Genomic DNA, 19,131 nt, shown 5'->3' with positions numbered 1-19,131 from the left:
GGTCAGCAGGGAATACGTCTAAATGCATGTAAGTCATTATTTGACACTTTAGTATGGTTAAACATGACTATAAATCATTATAACAACGTTTATAGGTCATAAAAGTTGAAAAAGCATAATAGGTGCTCTTTAAACATCTTCTCCAGTTTTTACCCTTTGCTGCCTCATGATTCTTTAAAGCTTTTGTACCTTTTTAATACATCAATAAAACCCTGAACTGTTTCCGGCCATGTCAAGTAGTCTGCTTTTAGGTCCTATTGAAGATGTCTTCAGCACTGAAAAGTCCATTCTCACATTGTATGCCTTGGAGGTTGTGTGAGTGGCATACTGGACCATGATTGACTTACAGGCTATGTGTCATGTCACGTAATCATGCTCGTACGTACAAGTCATAAACCTTGACAGCCCTCAAGTGTCAAACTCTGTCCATACATCATTCTTCACCGTGAATGGGGAAACATCCAACCTCACAGCATAAGTTTTTCATTGCAATTTTTAAAAGTTGAGCAAACCTGTTGACTTTGAAAACTAGTATGTTGTTTTGAATTTGCTTTTTAAATGACGAGAAAGACAGAGGAAGAAATTATACTCAGACATACAAAGTGTTGATTGTTATTCGAAGACAAAGCCAGCAACACAAAAAGTAGGAACATGATGTTGAAAAAACGGAAAATATCAGTTTTGATTTTCAGTTCCTGTCTTTATTGTACTTTAGGAAAGTGAACCCTACACAACCACAACACACAGCGTGTACATCAGCTAATTGGATGAATGCATATTTAAATGATGAAACATAAGCACAGCACCGTCTCCCGGTAATGACTTATCATAAACAAAATTTACTTTCAATATCATTCTCTCAATAGCTTATGAAATAAAAAATATATGAAATATGGTTATCAGTTTAATCTTATTTGATGTTGATAGAACTAAAAATGAAAGGGAAAATTAGATGAGCGAGTTCGTTGACACTGGGGTTAATCCTCTTTATTCTCTTTGAGCTGCTCCCCGGATGCCTCATTTGAAATCTGCAGAAAGGGAGTGCTGATGATCTCACTGGAGTGCATGTCACCAGCGACACGCAGCAAGCAGCTGATGACCATGTCCTTGGCCTGGCAGGCCTCCAGGTTCCCCTCTCGACTCAGCTGCAAAGTGATCTGGTCTAGGCTGGTAAGGACCAGCTCTGAGCCCAGCAGAGGGCATATGGGGCCTGGGTTAGAATCTGAACCAGGGCCCCCTTCCCTGGCCATGTTCTCCATCATGTACTGCTGATACAGATCTAAGAGTTTCTGCTCCAGATAGTGGTTTAGAAGAGAGTTGGAGAATGGGCCTTCACGCCCCTGGAACAGAAAGCTACGATCGCGGGCGCTACCCTGTCTCCAGCGATTTGAACCTCCTCTCAGTGGATGCACAAGTCCAGCCTGAGATCTGTGTCCAGGGGGAGAATCCTCCACAGCTGGGAGGACGTCACAGGACTGGAGGAAAGGGCTGAGAGCCTGGGCGTCTGTGCAGAGCCGGAGCTCGCCGTCATTGGCCGAGAGAGGCAGCACCTGGTCGCCCCCGATATGGAGGTCGCTGTAGTTTTGGCAGATGCTCTGACAGGAGGAGGGAACCAAGAAAGGGGACTCACCACCACCTGAGCAGGCCTGAACTGGGATCTCGATCTCCGGGGAGATTTGTCCGGGGAGATTTGTCTGCAAGGACTGCAGTGGAGAAATGTGAAAGCCCCGCGATGGACTCCTGGTGTCCACACGACCTGTCTGCTCGGGGGAACCGTGATGAAGGAGTGGAGTGCGTCTGCTGGAGCCCGGCATCAGGATAGCAGCTGCTCTCTGCAGCCCGCAAGCGCTGTGGAGGGCGCTCTGAGGACAGAGGGGATCCAGCTCCTCCGATTCACCGTACATCATGCTCCACAATCTGCCTTCACAAAGCATGGCTGCAACAAAGAGTGAGTAAAACGCACTGCAGGTTAGTATCCACCATGCAACAAAATGCAGCATCTGTCAGCATAGATTTATATGCTATACAATATACTGTATGTGTATATATAGGCTACTGTACATATAGATGGCTGGATGGATGTAGGATGGATAGATAGCACCACAGGTCAAAGTCCTGCATTTAAAATCTTAAGTAAAAGTACAGAAGTATTAGAAGCAAAAATGAACTTAAAGCAGTGCTTCTCAAATGATGGGGCGCGGTGAGTTGCGGGTGGCCTTGATTTTCAACTGACCAAAAAAAAAGTTATTTTGCTAGCGAGCGCGATGTGTGCTTGTGTATGGTCATAACCGAGCGAAAGGCCGCGATTTGCAGTAAATAAACGTCCACATGTGTCTCCAAGTGTCTCTGTATGCTATTTAAAAAGAAATCAAGCAAGTAGACTAACATAAACATTAATGAATTATAGGTTATCGCATCACAGAAGGCCTATTGGCCTATCATAATAAAAAAACACCACCTTAACTATGTTTACAGTTTAAAAATGTTCTGAATGAAATGCAATCTTCAGTTAATCATTTCCTCTTGTTTATCTGTCCTGAGATTCACACAGACTGAGGAGTCTTGTTTAAATGTTACAAATTGAGCTAATAAACTGAACTTCTAATTTTTTTTAAGTTGCTGCAGAAGTTATCTCAGCTAATTGTATAATCTAACATCTAATTTGATAATAAGGTGATTGTATGCAGAATGCTCGTGCCAGAAACTCATACAGTGGTTTTGTACATACACTCAACAAAAATATAAACGCAACACTTTTGTTTTTGCTCCCATTTTTCATGAGATGGACTTAAAGATCTAAAATTCATTCCAGATACACAATTGTACCATTTCTCTCAAACATTGTTCACAAATCTGTCTAAATGTGTGATAGTGAGCACTTCTGCTTTGCTGAGATAATCCATCCCACCTCACAGGTGTGCCACATCAAGATGCTGATCTGACATCATGCAGTTTTGTCTCACAGCAAAATGCCACAGATGCCACAAGCATTGAGGGAGCGTGCAATTGGCATGCTGACAGCAGGAATGTCAACCAGATCTCTGTTGCTCGTGCATTGAATGTTCATTTCTCCACCATAAACCGTCTCCAGCAACTTCGCACAGCCATTGAAGAGGAGTGGACCAACATTCCACAGGCCACAATTGACAATCTGATAAACTCTATGCGAAGAAGATGTGTTGCACTGCATGAGGCAAATGGTGGTCACACCAGATACTGAATGGTTCTGAGTCCCCAGACCCCCAATAAAGCAGAAAAATGCACATTTCAGGGTGGCCTTTTATTGTGGACAGTCTAAGGCACACATGTGCACTAATCATGATGTCAGATCAGCATCTTGATGTGGCACACCTGTGAGGTGGGATGGATTATCTCAGCAAAGCAGAAGTGCTCACTATCACACATTTAGACAGATTTGTGAACAATGTTTGAGAGAAATGGTACAATTGTGTATCTGGAATGAATTTTAGATCTTTAAGTCCATCTCATGAAAAATGGGAGCAAAAACAAAAGTGTTGCGTTTATATTTTTGTTGAGTGTATAAATAAATAAATATTAGCAGGTTCTCAACAGTATTTCAATTTAGGGGGGGGGGGGGGGCGCGAAAAAAATTCTGTCCCCTAGGGGGGCATGACAGAAAATAATTGATAACCACTGACTTAAAGTATCACAAGTAAAATGCAAAGTAAAATGTGCTAGTAATAACTGTCAGATTAATGTAGTGGAGTAAAAAGTCAAATATTCCCATCTGAAATGTAGTGAAAAAATGGAAGAACTCAAGTGAAATACAGGTACCACAAAACTTTACTGGAGAATAGACCAGGATTGAACCTACTTACTTAATGTAGTTACTTTCCACCACTTGGAGAGAAACATAAATAGCATGGACCAAAGCCACATATACCACAGCATTTATAGCCCCAGCTCATAAGCCTGAGATGTCACTTAATGGGCCTTTATTCAGATACTTAAAAACTCAACAAAGAGTTCATATAAAACAGCACCAAATACAAACAATAAGACCATAAAATTACCATAAAACTCAATGACAGACACAGGACCATTCACAGGGCACCTTGTTTTTATCTATCAATAACAAACATAAATCATACTACTCTAAAACAAACATCTCCCTACCTTGGAGCAGAATCTGAATCACAGTCTCTCAGTCAGCTTTCACCTCAGGGTGCCAAGTGTCCTTCCACAGTGTTTATCACAGCCGAGAAAAGTACTTTGGTCAAGCCTACCAAATGTGTACTTGATTCAAGGTCTGCATGAATAAGAGTTTGCAGTCATGTACGAGGGTTGTTTTATACCAACCCCAAGAGGAAGTGGGAATTTCAGACATTTTCTATCTATTCCTGTGGCTGTGTTAATCACTATACATCCTATACATTACAGCTAATCATCTTGCATAGGATTGTTACAGACAGACATCTTCACCTCCCGTTCTAACTTGTGTAAATTATAGATTGTTTGCAGCTTTACATAATAATATACTACCTACCTCTGCTTCAGTTTTTCATCTTGCTCAAATGAAGGGAAATGGCAGGTGTTATATTCTTATGAAAGAAAGCTGAGGAAAGAAACCACCAATGTTTTGTTTCTTTGTAAATGGAACAGGTGTGTGAGATTGAGGTTTCAAAGCATTTAAAAGCAGAAGTGAAATGAATAAGCTATATAAAAGGATTTGATAAAAAACTAAACCTAGCAGGAAACGGACGGTTCGACCGATACTGATTCCTGCTTTCGTTTTTCCTGATGGTTCACTTCACACCACAAATTCTGAGTTAAGCACCTTTAAGTTGGTTTGGCACTTAGTCGAATAACAATAATACACCTCCTATTATCCTCCTATGTGCCAAAGCAGAACTGTGACTTCACGCTCAGTAACTGTATGTAACCACAAATGATCACTTCCTCATTGAAACAGTGCCTGCTCTATACAGCGAGCTTGCGTAAATGCCAAACTGTCTGAGTTACTTTACCTTGAGTTAAGTCCTTGGAATGATACTTTTTTTTTCAGCCCAATTAACCAGTTAAGAAACCTGTTATTTCCCCTCACTTGATTTGAGCTCCTCAGGGGTAGAAAAGTTAACATGAATCTGAAACCAAGGTGAGGCCTAAATCAGTTATATAGTAGAAGCAATAGAAACTTCCAGGCTATATTTATGGATGGGATTTTTCCCAGGTGGAAGCACCTTGTCTGCATATGTGTTCAGACTTCCTCCACTTGCTGCTGCATGGAAGCCCAACAATAGAAGCATGAAACACGAGAGAACCCGTTTCATTATTTATAAGGCGAGGAAATCTTGACATAAGATCACACACCATCATATAGCTACTGACGTTTTTACAATTTCCTGGACGTCCATGCAACTACATTAGTTATTGTGATCTTAGTTTTAATTTCATATTAGCCTATCCTAAAAACTGCAAATTTCCCACATCCTCAGTTTGTCATATTTTTCTTTTAATAATCTCCTGTCTTGTCAAACACATGGTTAATTAACAGGTGGATTCACGGCCACAAGTAGTGAAACTACAAGCCCAGAGTTTGTTGGATCGCTGGCTGTGTTGTTATGTTGTCTCTTATGAGTGAGGATATCTGACACAGGAGGACTGCTGCTGGTCAGTAGTAATGGAAGCGCAAAGTGTAGAGTTACCGACTCGTTGCTACAGCAATGTTGCTGAGCAACACCCGATATCATTAAAACATGTTGAGATCAGGTCTGAGACTCGGGCCTGCTGCTTTTGCTTTTGTCTGGATGGACAATGGAGCAGCCGATCGGCAATTTCAGCACCCTGGACAGCGACTGACCACAGTGAACAGCTCCAGACAGGGTTAAAGGCATCTTATAGTTTGTTTGTTTGTTTGTTTGTTTGTTTGTTTGTTTGTTTGTTTGTTTGTTTGTTTGTTTGTTTGTTTGTTTGTTTGTTTGTTTGTTTGTTTGTTTGTTTGTTTGTTTGTTTGGAGACATGTTGTCTGGCTTGAAGGCGAATAGGGGTAGCTGCTTGACCAACACCTTAGAATCTAAGGACATGTGTGTAACCCAGGAGGAGTCCGTTTAAGAGGGATGTTTAGAAAGGTCAATAATGTGTTCCGTCCTAACCATCCCGGACACAGGGGTAGGGACGGGGGTGGTGTGGGCAGGTTTCGGTCCGAACAGGATTACCACAGCGCCTGCACCGTCCGGCTGGTCCGCAGCACCTCCATGTTGGTGGTGGGAGAGAGAACGCAGGCGGCCGCGGGCTCCACGACCACTACTTTAAAACGGAGCAAAAGCACCGTGAGCATCGAGTCGACCTTGTACTATTATCAGAGACAAGAGGACAGGATATGGCTTTACTCTCAGAATCAGAACTGCCTCGAGTACCTGGAGGCACTCGTGGCCTTGAGACGGCAGTACACAAAGAGCGCGAGCGACTTAAAAAGCACCGACGATACGAGGGCCACGGTGTCCTCCAAGAAGAAGCACGCGCCCCCGCCGCCCCCAAAGGAAAGGCCGGTAGGTTTGAAACCAATCATCGCAGAACTTCATGACAGGCTATATCAAAGACAAACCGTCCATTCTTATTGTATTTTGGTTTTTTAAATACAGATATCAAGAGGAGCCAAACCCTCTGCCCCTCCAGTCCCCGATGAGGAGGACACTTTGCAGTTCTTTGACGCGGTCATCGCCAGCTGCGACAGCGAACCTCAACGCAAACCCAACACTGATGATGGTCACGCAGATGTAGACTTCATAGGTGAGTTATCATTCTATTTATCTTTAATGACCCACGGATTGCAGGTCATTATTCAAAACTGTAAGTAATGCAATACATCTGGAGGACAAATCCCAATTTTATATACAAAACGTGATATAATTAGGCTATATAAAATGTGTGTTTTTCTCAATAAAACAACCCAATAGTGTAGGCTATATAAATCATGCACACCATGACCTTAATGATACATAAGGTTTGCTCAGATTCCATCATGAGTAATTTACTTTATCTACATGCTGCTGGTCATTTTCACATACTTTTACTTACATAATACACCTGAATATTTCTCCCATCAGGAATAGATTTTCAGGGGTGCCAAGAAGTTGTTTACACTTTGATGCCCCGATAATTATAATCCAATAAAATAACTCTCAGAATGGGCCCATTCTGCTATTCTATTTTGAATATTTCACAAATCAGCCTAAATGTACTTTTAATTTGTGCTTTTATTTAAGTCTTATTTTAATTCCAAGACCTGTAACAGTTTATGGTGTATTGCTTATTGTCCTTAATGACCTCAAGGAAGAGTAAAGTGTTCCAAGCCCTTTACTCACATCCATGGTACAAATATGTTTCCACTAATCTTGCCTGATTAGTTCTTTGGCTTAAATGTTGACGATTTTTTTTTTTTTTTTTTATTTGACCTTTATTTAACCAGGAAAGTCTTATTGAGATTAAAAATCTCTTTTACAAAAGAGTCCTGGCCAAGACAGGCAGCAGCACAGTTAGTTACAGACAATCATTTAAAAACAACAGAGAACATAAAAATAGAGTCACAGTCAGAACATCATCAAACAAAGCATGTACAGACAGAAGATGATGAATATTTTGTAAGTTGTATTTCCTAAATACAGTTTTTACATGTACAGTTCAAGTAATATATTACATTGCGACATATTAGGGTATTGGGTAAACATATAAAGTGGAACTAGTTATTTGTAGCATTAAGGTGCAGCCCCATGTGGGCCAGCTGCAACATAAAAATGCTGCTTACAGTATGAATCCTTTACAAAATTCTGAAAATAGGCCACTTTTTTTGAGTCATTTTATTTGTGATTATAACCCTATTTTAGAATCAAATACATACTTGACCGTCACAGTCACTTCCTGGTTTCCTTCCAGTATGTATTTTGTTTCTAAATGACATAATATGTAAAAATATAGAGTGCAACATGCTGTGGTAAATAAACACATGCCAATAAGCAAACAGGAGCGTTTAGTGATGTTGTAAAGTTTGTCTTTTGACCTGCTCCCCCATGGCTACCAGACTTTTGAGCTAAGCTAACCTGGATGACCGACCTTTGCCAGGAACGGTTTCTGTCACCTTTACTTGAACCGGAGAGTGAGACAAAAATCTAAAAATAAAAAAATTTGAATTATTCCTTTCAGGTCAAAGTGTGGTTAAAGGATTGGCAGAGACAAACTTAATTAGTAGAGATTTTCATTCTCTCCCACAGTGGCCTCCAGCTCAGCGGATCACGACCTCCACTCTAACTGGGTCTTGCGGGTTCCTCGGGTGGCAGAGGGCTCCGAGCAGGAAGCGCTTCACGACAGTAGTGCCAAGGAAAAGACCAAGAAGAAGAAGAAGAACCAGAGCGGCTCCACCAGCAGCCGACTGAGGCTGCAGAGGAACCCGATCCATCTGCCCAAAGTGGTGGAGAGTGCATTCCAGACCCTGCGCTTCAAGCCCAAATTAAAAAAGCAGTGAAGCTCGATGGACATTTGAAACCCGCAAGCACGGCCACACAAAACTCAACCTGGTTTGTATGGACTGTTGAACAAATCCATGATGCAAATACTAATACTTATTAATAAAACACAACGTAAAAGATAAATAAATGATCCCAAATAGACCTTTATTCACAGAAGACATTTTGATTTGTAGTTTGGTGTCACAAATATTATCAATAATGGCCCCGTTCCACTTAAGTATCACTGTAAGATATGTGTGACAGTGAGCTATTACGAACACCAAGACCCTGAAGATGAAGCAATTCAATGGAATTCAGCCATCATGAATTGTATTTTACGCCTTTGCTTTATCCTACTATGACTTGTGAAAATGTCTTCTGTATAAAAAGGCCTATACACTAGGATTTGTTTCAGGGATTTTATCAACTGCAGATTAATATAAACATTAAACTTAATCAAAAGGATGTCACTTTCAATTAGTTAATATAACATCCATGGTTTACAGCTAAGTCTGAAATTAATTCATTCCTTTGCACATCTCATAATTAGTCTGACCCATCTGTTAATAGCAGTATGATTTTTAAATTAATTAAATAAGAGCAATGATTCAGATTGTGATGTGTATGGAATTTATGGTTGAGGGCGGCTGCATCTCATTCACCGGTATTAAAGCCAGCGGTAAAATGCAACAGTGTCCTTCACAAGGCGCAGTCCGACCGGCTGAAAGGTGAATATGTTCCAAGGGAAATGCATGAACGCCTGTTTCATTTCTAAGAGAGAGGTAGAAATGTGAAGGCCAGGGCACGGACTGACTTGACTGAAAAGTTCAAAAAGCAGCTCTGGTTTTTCCGCTCATAATTGCCGAAGTTAAAACTACATTTACCCCATTACAAAAGAACACATTTCCCTATTTCATCTTTATGGTATCTAGCAGGCTGATATTTCTGGATTACTTCAATGAGAAATCTGTCTCTCATATTTCTAATGCGATGGTGGCGAGTGGTGTATTAATTTATTTTTTTGTGCCCACAGCATTGAATATTAAACAAACCCTTGACTATCTGCATGCAGAGATACCACTGGGTGTAAGATGAAAAAAGTCTTTGTGTGATTTGAGTAAGCAGCAGTGGTGAAAGACTTATTCAGAACATCATGAAGTTCTTCAGCGATATGGCTCCTTTAGAGTGTTACATTGTTTTGATGAAAAATGAATTTTAATTTTGCAGTTTGACAATGTCTAGCCAATTTAAGATGCTCTACCTACTGGGTAGGTAAAAAGTATAGCCCTACATCATATTGTATAAGTGTATCATGTGTTTTCTTTTTCCTTCTGTTTTTTAATAATTCTTATTCTGAAAAGAATCAAGTAAGTATATTTAAGTAGTCAAATGAATATAGTTTAGTAGAACACACAAAATGTAATGGAGAAGTATAAAGTATAGGGCTGTCAAATTAACGCGTTAATTTCGATTAATTAATCACAGAAAAATTAACGCAGATTAATCGCACTTCTATATTGCCCTTTGACCCGGTGCAAAAGAGGTGAGACGATAGCGGAGCTGCACCTGTAGTTTGCGGACACGGCCCGCACGGGATTAAAGAGTGAAGAAAGAAGCATAGAGAGGGCTCTATGGACGTTTTATGGGCTGCTCCGGGCAAATAAGCACGAAGGTATAGGAATACGTCTTATGTTATTCTCCGCAGTGTCTGTGCATTGATTTAGTGGGATTTAGTGGGAGCTGATACCATGCGGTGGAAAAGCGCCATTATGGCGCTTTTCCACCGCATGGTATCAGCTCGACTCGACTCGACTCAACTCGCATTTTTGGCGTTTCCACCGCAATTTCATGGTACCTGGTACACAGCAAATTCGTGAGTGTTAATTTAACACCCAGGGTGTCAAATTTAACACCAGCAAAGTGTCTATATGTGTCCACACTCAACAGTGTTAAAGTAACACTTTTAAAAATGTTAAACAGGTAACACTCATTTTTTGTTAATCTAACACTTCTCATTGTTAAAATTGAAAAATCTACTTACTTTCTCAAAGTTATCTTCCAATGTCAGCTCCAGATATGAAAGAAAATGGCGGTTGGTATGGTAAATGGACTTGTATAGCGCTATATCTCCGTTTATCACAGACTCAAAGCGCTTTACATTGTTTTTTGTACACATTCACCCAGTCACACACACATTCATACACCGATAGCAGCAGCTACCACGCAGGGTAGGCTTAGCACTAGGGTGCTAAGCTAACTATCGGGAGCAATTTGGGGTTCAGTGTCTTGCCCAGGGACACTTCGACATGTGGCGGGGAGACGGGGGATCGAACCTCCGACCCTGCACACCAGAGGCGAACGCCCTACCCACTTCGCCACTGCCGCCCCAAAGAGAAGGAGAATGATTTGTAGGCGTGGCTAGTATCTACGTCATGACCAAATTTAACGACGATGTAAACAACACCCAGATTTGACAACTTAATCTTCTCAAAAAAATTACAAGCAGTGTCATTTTGTCCCCCAGCGGTGTTAATACAACACCAACACTCTATATTTAACACCAACACCCACCATTTAACACCGACGTATTTGCTGTGTACCTGCTAGCGGCTGCTTTTTTAGTATCGCCTTGCTCTAGGGTCCAAGCGAGCTGAGTCGAGCTAAAAGGTGACGTCGGCAGACGGCCGGCCGCTGATTGGCCAGAGACTACCGTCTCCCGGCTTCATTCTGTTGATTATTTTCCCCTTGATTCTCAACAACTCTCCGGGACTTTTATGTGTATTTTGTCTCGCCGCGTGCAGCCTTCTTTGGCTCGCTTTCATTTGATTTGCATCACAGACCCGATTTTTTTCTCTCCATATATTCGCTAAGCTCACCCAGTTGTGTTGGCTGTTGGGGAAGTTACTTTGAACATACGAGAGGAGACATAGCAGCTAGGCTAAATAGCCTATAGCAGCAAGCTGGGACAGACATGATAGCGAGCGATTACATTACAAGCCTCGGACTGCACTGATTACCTCAATAAAATATTCAGGCTGAGACACGGCTTGCATTTGAAAACACGTATCGTGAAACAAGCACTTAACAGTCAACTTTATCATGCCCGTGTTTACGTGCATAGGGATGTACGTGACGCATCCCTACAGCTGTGTGGCAGTCACACATCAGGACACAAACCCTCCCTTTTAACGGCCCGTAGCAATATTATTCTACTTCTTTTAGCAAACAGATACAAGGGGAGTATTTTCTTAAACATTTCTCATCCGTGTTTTTGGCGGTTGGTTCAGTTAATAGTGCAACAACTGCTCGTAATTTCTGCTTTGCTACTTGACTCCGGAGTTGGCTTTCAGCCCCTTACGACAACCCCGCCCACGTCCAGGAGGTACTATTTTCGGTGGAAAACGACCCGTGCTGCTACCAAACCAAGTTAAACTGAGTCGAGTTGAGTCGAGTCGAGCTACATTTGCGGTGGAAAAGCGCCATAATTAACAATGTAGGTTCAAAACAACTCTCAATCTTCCTCTGTGTCTCAATTTTGTTTGCTAGCTGCGATCGTCTACAGCAAACGGACACCCGCCCCCTCTCACTCTTCCTAGCATATGCCTGTCTTTTTTCCTCCTTTGTGTGTGTGTGAAAAAGAGAGGGAGAAAGAGAGAGAGAGAAGCCTATACAGTTGTTTATAAACAGTTGTTTACAGCCTATACAGCCTATACAGTTGTTTATAAACAGGCATACAAGTGTCATGTAAGTATGCGATTAATTTAGATTAATTAATCACAGAGCCTGTAATTAATTAGATTAATTTTTTTAATGGCTTGACAGCCCTAATAAAGTAACATGAAATGGAAATGTTAAGTACTCAAAACTGTACTTGAGTAAATTAACATATCCCCCAATATTCCAAGACGGGTAAGTATTAAAAATGCAAAATGACATATTATTTCTTTCCGTTCTCATCCTCCCCCCTCCCTATCGAATTCAAACTATTTCAAATTAAAATGCTTTGTCAAATACATTCTCTTTCTTTATTACAAAATGTGTCATATACAAAACATTCTATTTCTTTTCTGCTTTGACCTTGGGACTGAAGAAGGACGACATAGTCTTCATGCCGGTCTTGTCCACCTTGGCCAGGTTTTTCTGAGCAGTAGTCATCTTCTTGGGCGGCTGGAATAAGAAAGAAAATATCAATATGATACCTCAATGACATTGCAGAGAGATCAGGGTGTTCATTACATATCCAGAGCAGCTACAAGCTGATTGAAAGAAAATACATTTCTACCCAAGGTAAGCCCCTTTGATCCGTGTGTATACTCACATACAGAAGAAGCTTAAAAGAAAAGCAGTAGAAGAAAGAACAACACTAACAATTGCTCAAGGTCTTAAAAAAAAAAAAAAAAGATGAAAGCAAGCACACGACTACTTTAGCCATTTTGATATAATCAAAACCACATCATCAATGCCACAGATTCCAACAATAATTGTCTGGGTCTATTCAGGTAGACTTGCAGTATACACTCACTTTCCGCACAAAGTCTGTACTGTTGAATTTGGTGTAGTCCTCTTCAGCCTCCACCGGTTTGTCTGAAAGTTTCCGCTTCTGCCAGAACGAGGAGGTAAGAAATACTTAACTTGACAAAAATAAAATACCAAACTTATAAACACATTAGACACACACACCGCTACAACCACGCAATCAAGCCCAATTTAAGAACACACAAGCACAATGCAAGGCTTTACAAAAGGCATGCGTGAGCAGAAGAAGAAAATAATATGCTTTACTGACTCCACTCGCGTCTGAGAGACACAAACAAACCTTTGAGGGAGGTTCTGTCTCCTTTGGGCTGGTGAGCTCTGGTAACCTGTGGAGTAGAATAAGAGGCATGCTTGATCTGCTTCACCACCATACCTTAGAGCTTATATTGATCATAGCTTGCAAGTGTTGTGTATTTGAACTTACTGCAAGTGACTGAGGAGGGCTTTGCTGAGGTCTTCACTGACGTACTCAGATATCAGGCCATGGGCATAGCGTAAGTAGTCCTCTGTAAAAGAGAACCAAAGGACATAATTTAGCAATGAAATCATTTATGTTTTATGTAGTTTTCAGTTGGGGAAATGGTTCTGGATTATAACCCATATAGTTATAAACTATGCAGTATGACTGCCATCTATTGGTCAACATTTTATCTGCTGAAAATAGCAAGGATGGATTGAGAAAATGGAAATGAGACACGGAACATTTTGTCTTTTCATAGGAAGGTGGAACTGATATTTCAGACAAGTCAGATGGGACTTGACTTAAAAGACGTAGGGCCAGTTTCACAGACATGGATTAAGCCTAGTCCTGGACTAAATGCAATTTTGAATTGAGATTGTCCATTGATAGCACAATTTAGTCCTGAAATAGGCTTAATCCATGTCTGCGAAACAGGCCCTTAAACTTACCCTCAGGATGGTCTGACACTGACTTCACTCTGACATATGTTGAGGATTTGACTCCTTCTCCCACAGAGATATTTCTCTTCTTGAGTGCAATGACAGTCCTCTCCACCTACATCAACAGGTTATAAGAAAATCTATTACATTCCACTGTGTAAAACCAATCGAGCATCTCCAAATGAAAACCGTTTTTTTTTTATGTTACTGCAGAACAAATACATTAAATAATTTACATTAAAAGTTTAATTTCATATACAATGGTTGTGATGAGTACCTTTTTCTTCAACCAAATCATCGTCTTCTCTTGACTGTACCGATGGAACTTTAGGCTTCCCACCTCTGGAAGTAAGAAACGCAACATTTAAAATTATGCAATCAGTATAATATTACAGTTGAAAGATATGAGCTTCAAAAATAAGCTTCACCTTTTTCCTCTGCAATGTGGTGCAGGGAGGCCAGGGAGCGTTTGCAGCTCAGCAGCCTCGTGCAAGCTGGGAATTCCTCATCCATAACAACATGAGCCACAGGCTGGAACTTCCCCTGCTGGAAGAGAAAACATAATTACTTCTTGTGTGAGGTGTAAGTTACAAAATAGAAAATCATTAAAGGAATACTTCACCCATACGGAACCGGCGTTCTATCATTATAAAATCACTATTATAATATAATGAATGAGGTTTTTCTTCCCTCAGTCTTCCCTTGGCCCAGCTGTCCTGTTAATCCTCACCCTACAGTTTACCATTTGTGATGTCACACATTGAATATGTAGGGTTAGGCAGTGAGACCATAAAACACTCTTTCTCCCTTTTCTCAGGCTAAGATGAACCAATTTCTAAAATGTTGGCACATTTATACTACATAGGATCTCAGAGTTCAACAGACCTTCATATTTCCACCGGTGAAGAAGGTCTTTAAGTCTTATTTGCATTCATTCATATACTGCTATGGTGATATGCGAGTTCAGTCGGTATCTTGTTTATATGACTTGCACATAAACCATTTTTAAATCCAGACAAAAGTTCTGCACAACATCTCCAGTTTAAGCAAAATGTGACATACACTTAGAAATATTAGTCTTTAAAATTACTAAGTTATCAGGGTTAAAAAACTTCAAATCAGACTCAAGAGGGAAACAAACCATTCGTTCTGGCAGAACAAGACTTGCATTACGCTGCAAAGATCTTGATGAAAACCCCACTGGAACAACAGCTGTGAGATCCAGGCAGATTTCTGTTTCTTACCTCTTTGCCAGATTTAATCAAATAGGGCAACATGAGATAGAGAGGATCCATCGGTGTAACAAAGAGAAGTCTCCCATCTATTAAAAAGAACAATAAAAACAGAAACACTTGGTTAACAATTGGTCATGTTTGGAGCGATGATCACGGTGGTTAAAATAAGGGAATAAAGGCAAAAGCATCACTAAACGTTAAATGCTAAATCATACACTTTCCAACAAACAACTATACTTTGTTTTTTAGGGAATTTCCTGCCTAGTATGCCTTTCAACTTCGCAATTATTTAATCAACATTGTAAACTTTTAGAGAGCCACTTCATAATAGATTGCATAATAGTTTAGCGCTCTTTTGTATGAGTAGGTTGACTTCCCGATGTACAGGCAGATTTTGACATTTTATTAGTGTGCTTCAGGCTGAGTTTACACTCTAAAAGGGAATTGAGACAAACCTCTCTGCACAGTCTGGCCAACAAACCAGGAGTGGAAATCTTCTTCAAATGCCTTAACCTCAAACAGCTGTACATCACCGCTACTCAACATGTACAAAGAGGCTGCATCTGTAGGGGGGGAAAAACAATGAGGAACTGTGTGACTTTCACTACCACATCTGCAATGCAGTTCACAAGATCCAGATTTAGACTAATGTGAAACTCAAGGTCAACATGTAGGTACTTCTTAAATCCATATTACAGTGGTATTAAGGCTGCAACCAACAATCCTTTTCATTACCTATCTGCAGCCGTTTTCATCAATGATTAATAGTGCCCCGAGGAGTCTTTTTTGTAAACAAAATGTCCAAGTGTTTCCCAAAGCATTATGCCAAACTAAATGTGTATTTCAATTGTTTACATCCATGTATTCTTGTTTAATTTCTTTGTTAGCACATTGTTGCATTTGTTGGTGTGACACAGCCATCTACTGATCAGTGGCATAGTGTGGAATTAATAGCAGAACTGTACATCGTATAATCAATAGAGATGCCAAAATTGAGAGAGAAAAAAACAAGCTAATTCTACTTACCCATATATTTTCAGCTATCTTCTGACAAATGACTGATCTTGCAGGATTCCTACAGCTTAAGCCAAGTTATATTTAAGGCGTTTAAAGACTTTGTTTTATTATTAGAAATCAGAAATCAATTGAAGACCAGTTTATTTATAACCCAAATTGTACAGATAAAATTATTATTATTTTTCTTTTGGTTTGTTTACTTTATAATCAAATCAAATCAAATGTGTTTTTAATTTGATATATTGTTATTCCATTTCAGTCATTTCAAGTTCTAAAATCCAGTTCTACCTTTTTAAATTTTAAAGACTTTGATTTTGATTGTTTAAGGATCTGCAGGAATCCAGTCTTGTAATTAAATGGTTAGTTGCAGCCCCTTAGCCCCTGTGTAGTAATAATACAGATACCTGTAGTTGGATTCCTCAGTCTCACAAAAGCTGGGTCACTGTCGTGCTTCGGTGTGTCTATGGCGGAGTCTGGAGAGAACAAGACAGAAGTAAGATTCTCTGAGAAAACATTACTTTGTAACGGTACTCTGTGTGAAATGATCAAGATGCAAACTTAACGTTAACACTAAGAAACTAATACCGAGTTAGTTGACACAGCAGTCACCAGTATTTAATGCATTATGTAGCTGAAGTAAGAGGCATGCTATTAGCTATTAAAGTAAACGATGGCAAACTTATGCATTATGTAAAAACGTTGTAAAGGTGTCTGCCGACATAGAAAGCTAGCTTACTTTGCACAAACTCAATGTGTTATCCCACAACTTTACCTACCTGCAGCAACGACAACCCAGCTGTCATTGTTTACGTTAGGAGCGCGCTTCTTTTTAGTAGCCATGTTCTATATTTCTGTTGTCGTAGTTTGCTACAGATAAAATGAATGCTTGTTTGAGCTGACTTTGCAGAAAACAGTGTCGGCCTTCGTAATGTAACGGATACTTTTTTTTTTTGCCTGACAACAACATGAGCTCAGAAAAGGCGCCTCTCGCTGTTCACTTCCTGCCTTCGTCACAAAGGCGAGTCCAATATTAATTAGTATCGCGCTGTCAGCTAATTTCCACCATTTTCCCAAACTAGCGATTATAAAACACGTTTTTAAAGACATATTCATATTATGGCGTCGAAAAAAGTTGGTAAAAGAACCGAAAAAGACACTGTCTGACTTGTAATGCCCCCATGTTTTTAGTACAGTGGATCTTTCCCTGGTGACGTCACGTGCAGGTGCAGTTTGTCAGTACGGCCGCCAGAGGTCGCTCAATAACTTTGATAATAATTGCATGGTAACCATAGACCGTATATAAATGATGGCTACACACATTACGGTTTTTGGCCGTGCACAATTTTAATACCAGTAGTTAATATTTGCTTAAAAAAAAGACATGGTAAGATTTTCGCAGAGAGCCAAAAGGTCTCCTTAGGTGCATGATATCTGGTGACCAGTTGTCATGTCTTTGGCATACTGGGACACAACAGATTGGGGGATCCATCTGTCCTTCAGTAAGAGGAGGGCATCTCTCTCTCTCTCTCTCTCTCTCTCTCTCTCTCTCTCTCTCTCTCTCTCTCTCTCTCTCTCTCTCTCTCTCTCTCTCTCTCTCTCTCTCTCTCTCTCTCTCTCCCTCTCTTTTTTCTCTCTCTCTCTCTCCCTCTCTCTGGATATGACACTGTGTCCCAGTTGGTTTTCAATGAGTCACTTGTTTTTTATTGTTGTTTTTTTCCGACCGCACTGTTTATGAGCATTCTCAAATAGGGATGTGTAGGATGCCTCTGTGTTTTTTCTTACCCATTAGTTGACTAACGCTGTGTCATCAGTTTGTTTAACTGTTCAGGGCTCCCTCTGATATGTTTATATTATTTAGTTTTTTTGAGCTGTTGATTTCTCTCTCCCCTAAAGACACCAACAGCACAGCTCATTATCGGGTTTTTAATTAACTTATTTTGGTAATGAGGAAGGAAGGGATTTGTGTGCTTGGTGACGGAGCTTTTAAACACCACCATACAGTGTCCCTGTGGGGAGCAGCATGATGTAGAGGAAAACTAGAGTCTGTGCAGGGTGACGTATAGCTTCATATTTCTCAGACTTGCTCATTTTCATGTCACCTATTTCCGAATCTTCTTTCTTTCTTTCTTTCTTTCTTTCTTTCTTTCTTTCTTTCTTTCTTTCTTTCTTTCTTTCTTTCTTTCTTTCTTTCTTTCTTTCTTTTGCGTCTTAAATCTTGCAGGCCCCATTCACCCGGATTTGAGCAACACATGCTCCGAAACGCTTTGAACACTGTCTCAGCTCCTCCTTTTAAAATCAGTGAGATTTATGTTGCTGTAGCCTAGTCTGTGGCGAAGAGAGCGTGGGCGAGATATTGTCTGTGAATTACTGGTTTTATGGATCCCGGGAGTATCATACACAACAGTCTGTGTGGCTAAACAGAATATTCAATGAAAGCTTTCTTTCTTTTTTTTTGAGCTGCTTGAGGGAACGTCTGCGTCTCTGACTGCCGAGGGAGAACAACAGGGGCCTTTTCTCTGATACACTGGACCACAGACAGCCCTAGAGAGCTCAGTCCTCCGTCACCAGCGCGCAGACCAGAACAAAGTGGCTCTAAACTTAGGCCTCGAAGTGGCTTTGTGTATCCAGAGTCCGAGACCCCTGTATCCCAACCCAAATCCTCTTCGATCATACGTCCAACAAAGACAATTTCAGCAGGACAAAAGCAATGTCTGTTCTTCCACCCCACCCCCTCCAAACTCCACTTCCTCCTTCCCTATGTAAATCACTTGTGAGCTTCCCACCCTCGCATGAAATAAGACAATTCCAATGAACTTCTCTGTTGAGGTGGGAGTTTTTTTTTTTTTTTACAGCCAGCAGGCTTTTGACGGTTGGTCACACTCTGCTGAGCACATTGAACAGCCCATGGTCCTATCTATCTCTCTGGCCTCATTTGTGGTGGTCCAATGCAGGGTTACTGGTTACAGCTCACATATCGAGCT

At 40.6% G+C, this 19,131-nt stretch overlaps 3 protein-coding genes across 3 annotated transcripts; 1 reads left to right on the top strand and 2 right to left on the bottom strand.

The window, feature by feature from the left end:
• Positions 1-977: 977 nt before the first annotated feature.
• LOC307258827 (TLR adapter interacting with SLC15A4 on the lysosome) lies at positions 978-4,268 on the bottom strand (the record flags this gene model as incomplete). The annotated part of the gene is made up of 2 exons (XM_080038494.1): positions 4,138-4,268; positions 978-1,936 (listed from the first exon to the last, which is right to left on the bottom strand). Exon 2 carries the CDS (start codon positions 1,932-1,934, stop codon positions 978-980), a length of 957 nt encoding a protein of 318 aa, XP_079894620.1. The 5' UTR covers positions 1,935-1,936; positions 4,138-4,268.
• A 1,809-nt stretch (positions 4,269-6,077) lies between these two features.
• Positions 6,078-8,479, top strand: c9h13orf42 (chromosome 9 C13orf42 homolog; the record flags this gene model as incomplete). The annotated part of the gene is made up of 3 exons (XM_080038701.1): positions 6,078-6,509; positions 6,603-6,750; positions 8,229-8,479. 3 exons carry the CDS (start codon positions 6,078-6,080, stop codon positions 8,477-8,479), a joined length of 831 nt encoding a protein of 276 aa, XP_079894827.1.
• Positions 8,480-12,461: 3,982 nt separating this feature from the next.
• Positions 12,462-17,109, bottom strand: rnaseh2b (ribonuclease H2, subunit B). The gene is made up of 11 exons (XM_080038255.1): positions 16,927-17,109; positions 16,555-16,623; positions 15,589-15,696; positions 15,143-15,219; positions 14,327-14,444; positions 14,176-14,240; positions 13,908-14,013; positions 13,423-13,504; positions 13,279-13,324; positions 12,985-13,062; positions 12,462-12,629 (listed from the first exon to the last, which is right to left on the bottom strand). Exons 1-11 carry the CDS (start codon positions 16,988-16,990, stop codon positions 12,519-12,521), a joined length of 924 nt encoding a protein of 307 aa, XP_079894381.1. The 5' UTR covers positions 16,991-17,109; the 3' UTR covers positions 12,462-12,518.
• Positions 17,110-19,131: the final 2,022 nt, after the last annotated feature.

This window comes from Ammodytes marinus (genome assembly GCF_949987685.1).
Source record: "Ammodytes marinus genome assembly, chromosome: 12".
In the NCBI taxonomy this organism is placed as follows: Eukaryota; Metazoa; Chordata; class Actinopteri; order Uranoscopiformes; family Ammodytidae; genus Ammodytes; species Ammodytes marinus.
Note: the sequence above shows the minus strand (reverse complement) of the source record. Positions and strands in the feature narration are given on the sequence as shown.

Excerpts from the sequence above, each read along its gene's own strand:
- rnaseh2b (XM_080038255.1), bottom strand. The coding sequence starts at position 16,990 with ATGGCTACTAAAAAGAAGCGCGCTCCTAACGTAAACAATGACAGCTGG. Across the intron at positions 13,325-13,422 it reads GCCCTCCTCAGTCACTTGCA|GTTACCAGAGCTCACCAGCC; the intron begins GTAAGTTCAAAT and ends TCTACTCCACAG. Across the intron at positions 13,063-13,278 it reads AGACAGAACCTCCCTCAAAG|AAGCGGAAACTTTCAGACAA; the intron begins GTTTGTTTGTGT and ends TCGTTCTGGCAG.